At 34.2% G+C, this 11,969-nt stretch overlaps 1 protein-coding gene across 1 annotated transcript; it reads left to right on the forward strand.

Moving 5' to 3' along the window:
- The first annotated feature begins 4,193 nt into the window (after positions 1 to 4,193).
- LOC149851241 (uncharacterized) lies at positions 4,194 to 4,917 on the forward strand. Its single transcript, XM_090014315.1, has one exon. It carries the CDS (start codon positions 4,342 to 4,344, stop codon positions 4,888 to 4,890), a length of 549 nt encoding a protein of 182 aa, XP_089870441.1. The 5' UTR covers positions 4,194 to 4,341; the 3' UTR covers positions 4,891 to 4,917.
- The last annotated feature ends 7,052 nt before the right edge of the window (positions 4,918 to 11,969 follow it).

Here is an 11,969-nt window from a genome sequence, read left to right on the forward strand (position 1 = left end):
ATTGCTTCCAAACTTGAATATGTTGATTGACAAATTTCAGAATTTGACAACGGACTCTAGGAGATTATGACCAGTGTACCATGGTTCTATCACCAAGAATTTTCGAAAATGCATCCGATCCAACCAATCCTTCGCATTCTTTGTCAGTGTTTAAAACCAAGAATTTTTGAAACATACCTCTAGACGAGCACCGAACCTTGTTGGCCGCTACAACCTCTTCCTCGGAGCCACACTCTTGATCGAATCCCCACTCTTCTGCACTTCTGGGTCCTGGGGAGGAGGAACCTCCTGTACACTCTCATCCAATTTCGGGCCTGAACTCTCTAACTCGCTGCTTCCCACCTTCGCATCCTCCTGGGGAAAAGAAACTTCCTCTCCGCTTTGCAGTCCAACCTCACTCTCATCTACTTTCACGCCCTTACTTGCATCATCCTGGGAAGGGGGAATCACTTGTGCACTCTACAACCCAACCTCACTCTCATCTACTTTCAGGCCCTTACTCTCCTCCACTCTGCTCCCCACCCTCACATCCTTCTAGGGAGGAGAAACCTCTTGTGGACTCTCTAGCCCAACCTCACTCTCATCCAATGATTTGGCCACTTTTGAAGCTTTAACTGCATCTTTGGGCCATTCTGTAATTAGTCATTGTTATGCTATTGGAAGTGCTACCAACTACTGGGTTGAGCAAAGATTTTTACATTTGAGCATGATGAGGGCATCCTTTTTATGCATTATATCTGATATCCACATTGTTGGCCATGGAGCAGGCTCCCTCTCTACCTAGATGAAAAACTTAATGTATGTTTCTGTATATGAACTATGACCCATTGCATAATGATCAAGTACTCACGTTCTGTGTTTGAAGTACATTTACTCTTCTTTGTGAAGTCTATTATAGGCCACACATTTTTTTCTTTTTTGGTGCCATATTAAAATTCTCATACTAAGAAATTTCTACAATAATAAAAATAAGGAATAGTCAAGTGAAAATGCATACTAAACAATATTAAAATGAACATAATTTCATTCTTTCCTACCTGACAAACAATATTGAAATGAATAAAATCCAATTAAATTTACCAAATGAAGTATCAAAATGGTTAAGGACTAACGACTTATTTTTTAATAACTTGCACTCGTATTTTGTATAAACAACTATCATAAAATTTTATTTAGAATGGTTTGTACAAACATAATTAACTGGAATTTGTTTCATCTTGCAGAAAATGTTACACACACGTACAACCCAAATTTCTATAAACATTCATGGATTACAAACATAAAAAATTTATGTTTATAGTTTACATAGTTCCCATACAGAAACATCAAAATTATTCTTGCATGCAAATTGATAAAAAAACTCTTAATATTCTAACCGAAATAAATCATGCAATATTCAAGGATTCATGCCTAACGGTACTTATAAAGAAAAAATAAAAAAATACAAAATCCAATAAACAAAAAAAATTATGCATCCTTAAAAAATTTGGGTTCACACTTTGGTTCTCATATTCTATTGTGTGTGTGTGTGCATGTGTTTATGTATATAGTGAAATGGGTCTGTGCTAAACTCATTTGTTGTTAAACCGGAGCTACAACGCACTGACCGTCCATTGCATGTGTTGATGGATGGTCAACGCATGCAAAAAAAAATCTCCTCGAAAACTCTTTATTGGTCCCGCTAAAGGTTTGAGACCTTTACAAGCACTTTTAGTATGCCACTAAAGACCTTTTTAAAAAATACGCTCAGCTCTTAGTGGCACACTAAAAGCACCAGTAAAGGTCCCGTACCTTTAACAGAACCTTAATTGGCATGTGATTTTTGCGTGCTAACCATCAATCAATGCGCGTGATGGACGGTCAGTGCACTTTAGCTCTGATTTTGCACCAATGTGGTTTAGCACTAACCCATTACTGTCCCTACATATAATTTTTTTATTTTTTCTTGTTTTCTTTTAACCTTTTTTGGAAAATATAGCTGTCATCTACAAGGTGCATTTAGTATAGATTGATGTTTGGATTGTCGGGTTCTGACTAGGGGTTGCAGTGGACCGAGGGAAAGCGGGGCCCTGCCCCGGCTTGCCCCGTTTGGACCGGGGATGAAGGGTATGAAACGGGGATGGAGGCGGGGACGAAGGTTAAAATCCATCCCCATTTGGGGATGGAGGCGGGATGGACGTACCCTCATCCCCGCCCCGCCCCGTCCCTGCCACTTTTCTCCGCATCATCCCCGCCCCGCCCCACCTCATCCCCGTTTGAACCGGGGATGGAGGACATGAAACAGGGATGAAGGCGGGGGTGGAGGTTAAAATTCATCCCCGCCGGGGATGGAGGCGGGGATTAAGGTTCTAATCTAGAGGCCGGGCAGGGGTGGAGACCTTGTTCCCTGCCCCGCCCCACTGCCATCCCTAGTTCTCACATGTGAGCGTGAATTTTTGGGTGATGCTAAAGTTGATCAGCGTAAATGCCTCATTTTTAAAGCTACATTTTTAAAAGCTATATTTCAAAAAATATAATCGATATTATAACATTTACCATATATTTTTTACCAAAAACAAATTTCGATAAAAAAAGCAAGCTTCTCATAAAAATATAATCTATATTATAACGTGGCTTTATGCATCTTGTAAAGCAGGCGTGTAGAGAAGGCTTCGGAAGTTTACAATATGTTTCGGGTAACCATGAGTTGAGTGCTTTTTTTTCTTTCGAGTAGTCCAAATATGATTTGGCATCAACCTCCGAGAGACTTCTAACGCGGGACCGAGAAGGTTATGGAAGTCCGAGAGACTTCTAACGCGGGACCGACGTCCTGTCACTAGCTTCCCATGATACTTAACATCAGAGTGATTTGTGCCACTTTCTCTAATATAATGATCAATTCATTGCTTTCGAACTTGAATGTGTTTATTGACAGATTATAGAATTCGACAACAGACTCTAAAAGATTATGACCAGTATACCATGGTTCTTTCTCCAAGAATTTTCGAAAATACATATGATCCAACCAATCCATTGCCTTACTGTAATTAAAATAAAAAACACAAAAAAATACGAAATCCAACAAGCATAAAAAATTATGCATCCTTAAAAAATTTGGGTTCACACTATCGTTCTCATATTCTATTGTGTGTGTGTGCGCGCGCATGTGTTTATATATATAGTGAAATGGATCCATGCTAAAACTCATTTGTTGTTAAATCGGAGCTACAACGCACAAACCGTCCATTGCACGCACTGATGGATGGACAACGCATGCGAAAAAAATCACATCAAAAACCCTTTATTGATGCACTAAAAGCATCAGTAAAGGTCCCGCTAAAGGTTTGGGACCTTTACTAGTGCTTTTAGTATGCCACTAAAGACCTTTTTAAAAAAATACGCTCAGCTCTTAGTAGCACACTAAAAGCACCAAGACCTTTAAGAGGACCGTAATTGGCATGCTATTTTTTGTGCGTTAACATGACGGACGATCATAGCGCTTTAGCTCTGATTTAGTACCAATGTAGTTTAGCACCAACCCATTACTGTCCCTATATATAATTTTTTTATTTTTTTCTTGTTTTCTTTTAACCTTTTTTGGTAAATATATCTGTCATCTACAAGGTGCATTTAGTATAGATTGATGTTTGGATTGCCAGGTTATGACATGTGAGCGTGAATTTTTGGGTGATGCTAAAGTTGATCACCGTAAATGTTTGGTTTCTAAAGCTACATTTTTAAAAGCATGATTCAAGGATTTATACCAAATAATCGACGGATGAGAGCCTAGTTAATTTGTTGCAATTGTTTGTATGTTCCGACGAAATAAAAGGTACTAATCCACATATAGCTTTTATGAGATATTATTTGAAAAAATATAATCGATATTATAACATGTACCATATATTTTTTACCAAAAACAAATTTCGATAAAAAAAAAGCAAGCTTCTCATAAAAATATAATCTATATTATAACGTGGCTTTATGCATCTTGTAAAGCAGGCGTGTAGAGAAGGCTTCGGAAGTTTACAATATGTTTCGGGTAACCATGAGTTGAGTGCTTTTTTTTCTTTCGAGTAGTCCAAATATGATTTGGCATCAACCTCCGAGAGACTTCTAACGCGGGACCGAGAAGGTTATGGAAGTCCGAGAGACTTCTAACGGGGACCGAGAAGGTTATGGAAGCTCGAGAGACTTTTAAATACAACAGTGATGGGCGCAACCAGAACACCAACACCACATTCCCTCTAGACCTTTAATTAGAAGCATCCCATTCGGGTTTCGGCCTGAGTTCCTTGTAAGAGAAGTCGGTGGTCGGAAAAAGTTTGAAGTCTACGGTGTGCGTCGGATTCCGGTGTGAAGATGGTGGATTGTTACTACATCCAACTCGGGGTCGGCCCCAACGCTTCGGACGATGAGATTCGGAGAGCCTACCGCAAGCTCGCCATGAGATGGCATCCTGATAAATGGATGAGAAGTAATCCATCACAGGCTGAGGAAGCCAAGAGAAAGTTTCAGAAGGTTCAAGAGGCATACTCAGTACTGTCGGATGAACGGAAGAGGACATTGTACGATGCTGGTCTCTACCACCTCTCAGATAACGACGACGACGACGACGATGGTTTGTCAGATTTTACTCAAGAGCTCATGTCTATGATGGCCAACGTTAGAAATGAGAAAAAGAGTTATGGCCAGGAGGAGCTACAAAGCATGATGACGGAGATGATGGAGGAGGGTCAAGACTCATCAGAAGAAGAATGGTTCAACGGGTCCCACTCAGGGGCTTCTTCTAGTAGATCGAAGAGAGCTCGAGTTGAAGACCATGGTTGTCCCAGTGCAGTCAACTGCAGGTCCAGGGATGTGGACTTCTTCAGTTTTGGGGTGTTTGACGGCACGGCCTTTGTGATGTAAGGAAATCTTTGTAAACAAAAAACGTATAGAGAGATGAAGACTGTTGTGTCTGAAGCAGCTTTAGGTCTATCTATATAGTTGGATCTTAAAGTCAGGCTTTGTCACGAGTTGAGGCCATTTGTACAATTGTTAACAAGCAAAGCACGAGTTGCTTAACAAAAGCCAGAAATTTTCACACTCAATTGTGTAAGTGATTTTTTTTAATTTTCCTGCAATCGTTGGGTGTGGGTAATAGAATTTAATATCCCCATCAGAGGTATACCCGAACTGACCTGATATATATTTATATTCTTAAAAAAAAAAAAAGATTTTGATATTTATAGAAACGCAGGTTCGGGTTGGGTCCACTGTTGTCAATATTGTTGCGAATTGGCTGATTCATATGGCATAAATCAAGCTGTTTCAGCTTATTTATAAATATATCCCTGCTGAACATAATAAGTATGCCAACCACCAGAAATTTTAATATAATCATCATTAATAAAATATGATTGTCAATCGAACACGTTTCTCTTATAATAACTTTTCTATCTCTATAAAGTGAAAAAAATCTTACTACAACCTACTTGTATTAATTGAAACAAACTCATTGAGTAACTCTTACAAGTTTGCATCTTAGTAGTATCTAGACAAACTAACTTGTTTTGTTTAATTAAACATCTTAACCCATATGGGTCCATAATTTTCAGTCATACCCGAAATTCGAATCCATGCTCAAACTTTTATATCGATAAAAAAAAAATGGGTCGGGTTGGGTATATCTGCTAGATCTGATTTAAACATCTGATCTGAACCGTTCCGAACCAAATTGACTTTTACTTGAACCAATTAACCTATATGGGTCTTCAAAAGTACTCATACCTAAATCTGAATAAAAAAATTGGGTTAGTTTTTGGGTCTAATTATTATACCAGATTCAAGAAACATGTCTAAATTACTCAACCTGAATCCTAACAATCATCATTTAACTAACTTTTCTAATACCTCTCCACTACAAGGACGATGGTCAATACCGGCGACAAAAGGCGTTGCTATTGCTTTCTTTGTCCCCGTTATAGACCTATAACGGCAATAAAAACTGACTGTCTAGTTTCACCCTTTGTTGAGTAATAATGACGACAATTATAGGTTGCCGTTAAAGGATACATTCTAATGGCGGCTACTTAGCCTTTGACGATGAGATGACCTTATAACAACGACTAACCTTTAACGATGACTTTGTAGTCGCTGTTATAGGAGATAACGATGAGAATTAAATTATGTTATAGCCTATATAAACAAGGATGTGCAAACAACACTCCCTAAAAGGCTGACTTTGTCATGTAAATTTTAAAAAAGGCTTGTAGAACCCTAATCCTAACTATAAAGTTTAGATTATCTAAATTCAATCAAGATATGCCAATATACTTAAGCCAAAGCTCGAAGTACGTAGCATAAAAAATATCTCCAGTTCTAAGGTAATGGTTTTTCAATATCCTTTTGTGCCTGCCGATATACTTTGGACTATTGCCCTTAGTACGTGGCATGAGGTTTTTTATCCCAAATAAGTGGTCCAGTTGTGAGGCTTTGTCTCAAACTATGGTTCGGTGAGAAAGCCCAGCAATGTGAAGACCGAAACAATATAGGTAGGAGATGTTTTGAAAAAATGATCAAGCATGCAAGAAATCAGATGGCTCTACTTCAAAGTCCTAAAGAGATAGAATTTTGAAAATCATTGAGAAGCATGCACTTGTATACAATGTTTGCATTCAATCCCTAGATTGTGGAGAGATATATTTGACCTAAGTCTAAGTGAACATGAGCAAAATCTCCTCAATTTGGTCCTACCAAACCATGCCTAGGTCTATATGCATCATGTCAGCCGGGTTTGATTTTAGGCTCTAAGGTTTGCATGAAATGGAGTTGATATTTGAAGAATAATAACTTAGACAAATTTAAACAAGGCAAATGTATCAATTACATCAGAATGAAGACAAGTCCCATCTGGGTTGCCGAATCTATGATCGTTGCAAAAAAATTTCTTCTCTTTAGGAAGAAAAACTCTCGCAAGGTCCACTTTACCTTTTGAAAAAGTTTTTGAAAATAACTCGCCTCCGTTTTTTAAAATGCAGGAAAATTGAAAGATAGGGCTCGCCCGTCAGTACGAGGTTCAAACGTTCCTGACGGCTTTAACAGGGGTAATTGAACTAAAGATCGAATTTATGCCTTTGCTTTGCCTAAATTTGCCTAAGAAATTATTCTAAGTCCTAAATGCACAAAGAATCATGCTTGTGCTATGAATTTTCAAAAAAAAGTTAATTTTGAAAATATGGTGCATGCTTTAGAAAATTGCTTTGAAGATGCTTTAAAAATATTTTAAAATTGAATTTCCAAGTGATTTCGAAATTGAGTTGAAAATATATTTTGAAAAATTATTTAGAAAATATCCTGAAGTGTTTGACTTGAAATGATTTGGAAGAATTGATTTGGAAAATTATCTTGAAAATCATTCAAGATGATTTTGAAATTGAAAATGGAAATTGAATGAAATTAAATCTGAATTTGAAATTGAGATTGAAGTTTGAAATTGAATAATACTTAAAATTGAAAATAAAATTGAAATTGAAATTGAAATTGGATTTATTTCAAAAGTGAAATTAAATTTGAAATTTGAATTGAAATTATTTAAAAAATAACTTGGAACATGCTTTAAAATAATTTTGAAAATAATTTAAAAAATTCTTTGAAGTAATTTCAAAAATAGCTTGAAAAATGCTTTGAAATAAACTTGAAAATGATTTGAAAATATTTTGAAATAAATTTGAAAATGTTTTGAAAATAAATTGAAATAAACTTAAAAATGTTTGAAAATAAATTGAAATGATTTCGAAAATCACTTGAAAAATAGAAAATATTTTGAAAAAGGTTCAAAATTTAGAAAAAGAATCGAAATGATGCAATTCTATCCTAAATGATGAATGCATTATTTTATAAAAGTTTTAAAGAAATTCTATTGAAAAATTATTCCAAATTTATTTTAAAAGAGAGTTTTGTGCCTTTATAGAATTTAAACAAGATTAAATTTTTATATATTCATGACTACGACCACAAATATACTTTAAATTAATCTTTATTTGAATTCAAATAAAGGAAGAAAAAAATAAATTTTGAAATATGATGATTTTTGAAAAATGACCTAAAAGTATAGGTCGAACTTTTCTTCAATAAAGAATAATAATTTTAAGTATTATTCATATTCTGACTATGGCCACAAATACGAACTTTACTTAGTTTTATTACACTTTATTAAAGTGGTGCACATGTCACTCATGTTTCACCATAGTGTAATTGAAATAAAGATAAAAATAAAACAAATTAATCATAAAAATTGAATTTAAACTATATGCTCACTCATTCTTAAACTAAGCATAAAGTAAAATTTTCATTAATTGTTCAATTATAGCCCTTGAATTAGTACAATAATTGAAAAAGAAATGACAAAACGAAAATTCCTGCAAAAATGAACAAACTTGTTAGAAATAAATATAGTTTTTTATGAATTTTCTTCAACTATTGGAAAATTAAAGAAAAATATCCAAAATAGCCTTTTATGCCTCAAAAATAAAGAAAAATTAAACAAAATAAATGCAAATGATGTATGACTTTATAAAATCATTTGAAAATGTATTTTATAATTTTAAGTTTTCAAGTTTGAGCTTCAAAATATATAATTTACTTTAAAATTTGAATTTAAAGTGAATTTAACTTTGAAATTGAGGATTTTATGAAAATATATTGAAAATGATTGAAATAAAAAGCAAATAAACTCCAAAATTTGTTTACAAAGAATCTAAGGTATTCTAAATTGATGAAAACCATTTTGTAATTATGAAATATATAAATTATATTTTAAAATTGATTTTTAAAATGTTAAAATATCTAATTTAACTTCATTTTAACAAAAATAATGCTTTTTGTAAAATTAGTTTTGAAAAATGCAATGGATGACAGATTAACTGAAAATAGAAATTTATGAAAATTGATATAGACACTCCTAACAACTTTAGAAATTCTCTAGAATCGAAAAATGCAAGAAAATATTGAAAAAAAAAATCGAATTAAGGTTTTTTATCTAATTAAAACAGAAATTTGCAGAATTAAAGGAACTTGTTAGAGTATTTTGGGTAAATAAAGGCCTAAAACAGATCAAATCAAGCTAAAAATGCATCCATGGATTTATAACACATCAGAGAAGCATCTCTTTTTTACATAATCTCAAAATTATTTCTGAATCTTGAGATATGAATGAAACATTGAAGAATAAATTTTAGAAGGAGAAAATTATATTTCAACAGACAAGTTATGGTAATTTGGGTGTTTCAAGAGCTAAACCGACTCAATTTCTCACAAATTTCTGGGAAATGTTGCTCAACACAATCAGAAAACTATTTTAAGTTACAGAGATAAAAAATTAAATTTGGTTTGAGAATGGTGACTTCGGAAAGTCATTGTTCAATATGAGGAAATTAACCTATTACAGAACTTGTTGTTCTGTAACCAGTCCTGGTTTTTAGAAGAATTAAAATAGTAAATGAGCATGGATAATTATAAAAATTGAAATGAAAAAACTAAACACATAATGGAAAAACCCTTTTTACAGATTTTGAAAATGATTTATCATTAGGGAGAGCTAACCCAAACAAGATGAGACAAGATCTAAGCAATGCTTAATGATGCAAAATAACAAGGTTTCTCTTAACTGGGTCAGGTATACCCGAACTCACCTGATATATATTTATATTCTTAAAAAAAAAAAAGATTTGATATTTATAGACACGCAGGTTCGGGTTCTGGGTTCGGGTTGGGTCCACTGTTGTCAATATTGTTGCAAATTGGCTGATTCATATGGCATAATCGATATGAAATCAAGCTGTTTCAGCTTATTTATAAATATATCCCTGCTGAACATAAAAAGTATGCCAACCACCAGAAATTTAAATATAATCATCATTAATAAAATATGATTGTCAATCGAACACGTTTCTCTTATAATAACTTTTCTATCTCTATAAAGTGAAAAAAATCTTAGTAGAACCTACTTGTATTAAAACAAATTCATTGAGTAACTCTTACATGTTTGCATCTTAGTAGTATCTTGACTTGAACCATTTGAAACTAACTTGTTTTTTTTAATTAAACATCTTAACCCATTTGGGTCCAGAATTTTCAGTCATACCCGAAATTCGAATCCATAATCAATACTTAAATATCGATCCAAATAAAAATGGGTCGGGTTGGGTATATCTGCTAGATCTGATTTAAAAATCTGTCTGACCGTACCAACCCAAATTGACTTTTACTTGAACCCATGGGTCTTCAAAAGTACTCATACCTAAATCTGAATAAAAAAATTGGGTTAGTTTTTGGGTCTAATTATTATACCAGATTCAAGAAACATGTCTAAATTACTCAACCTGAATCCTAACAATCATCATTTAACTAACTTTTCTAATACCTCTCCACTACAAGGACGATGGTCAATACCGGCGACAAAAGGCGTTGCTATTGCTTTCTTTGTCCCCGTTATAGACCTATAACAGCAATAAAAACTGACTGTCTAGTTTCACCTTTTGTTGAGTAATAATGACGACAATTATAGGTTGCCGTTAAAGGATACATTCTAATGGCGGCTACTTAGCCTTTGACGATGAGATGACCTTATAACAACGACTAGCCTTTAACGATGACTTTGTAGTCGCTGTTATAGGAGATAACGATGAGAATTAAATTATGTTATAGCCTATAACGACAAGCATGAAGTCACCGTTATATGCTATAATGGCGACCTCATAGTCACTATTATAGGCTATGAATGATTTAAGACTTATAACGGCGACATAAGAATGTCGTCATTATATATATATATATATATATATATATATATATATATATATACAGAGAGAGAGAGAGAGAGAGAGAGAGAATGGGGCATACCAAAATCGTAGAGAGATCTAGGATAAGGGGTTCAGTCTGAGCGATGTCACTATATTCAGCATGTCCTCTCTCAACTTTTGATTTTCTTCCATCTTTCGCTTCAGTTGTTGTTCGAGTCGTAATTGGTTCATCCTTTGTTCTTCTCTCTCTCTCTCTCGCTCAAGTTACTGTTCTAGTCATTCGATCTTCGACTGCATCACCTCCAATAGAGAAGATAACTCTGAAACTCAAGAATGAGAAATAAAGGTCTCACGATTATCCCTTATCCTAAACAGGTATGAAAATAGAATTGACGAAAATTTATAGAAATTAATGATGAAAGATGTTGTTTGGCCCTGCCTGCATACAAGACGTTTTGAAGTAAAGACAAATTTTCAAAAGGTGCCCCAGTGTGACAAAGGGAAAGGATATTGATGAATGCTCTCTGCAGGAACCAAAATGATGGTTAGACTGACAATAATTTTTGAAAGAAGGTTTTGAAGAGAAAGATGATAAAGGAGACATTGATAATCAGGTTGACAATTTTGAAAAGGATATCCCATTACCAATGATGACATCGCCACAAGGATCGTGACAATTGTGTTGTTACTCTAGAAAACGAAGTAATCAACTAAAATGAGCCTTGTTACCTAGGCGAGGTCGTCAACCATGAAGAAAATGCTAGTTTTGAAAAAAGATGTCTCTTGATAAAACGATCTCTGTGAGAGAACCAAAGAAAAATCATGCATTAAAAGGAAAGTGGGTGGACAATTTTCCATCGCAATGATCAGAAGATTTACTGAAAAATATGAGAAAAATAAGGTGAGAAGATTTTGAAAACAGATAACAGGATTGAAATTGAAGGATTGAAATCTAGGAGAGAAATACACAATACGAGGAAAATAGCAGGCATGATTTGAAGAAATCAAGATCTAGAAGAAAAAGATTTCCAGGGTTTTAAAAAATTATTCTGAAGAAAAAGAAGAGATGTTGATATATAAAATAAGAAATAAAGAAAATATACACCTAGATTTTCAAAAATAAAGGGAAATTTTAGGAAAGGCTATCTAGGGTTTTGAGAAAATTATTCTGAAACTGCAAGAAAATATAGAAAAATAAAGAAATAA

This window comes from Nuphar pumila, chromosome 1, assembly GCF_984573655.1.
Source record: "Nuphar pumila chromosome 1, dmNupPumi1.hap1.1, whole genome shotgun sequence".
NCBI classification, from domain to species: domain Eukaryota; kingdom Viridiplantae; phylum Streptophyta; class Magnoliopsida; order Nymphaeales; family Nymphaeaceae; genus Nuphar; species Nuphar pumila.

What these genes read in the sequence shown, in the direction of transcription:
- LOC149851241 (XM_090014315.1), top strand. Translation starts at nt 4,342, where the DNA reads ATGGTGGATTGTTACTACATCCAACTCGGGGTCGGCCCCAACGCTTCG.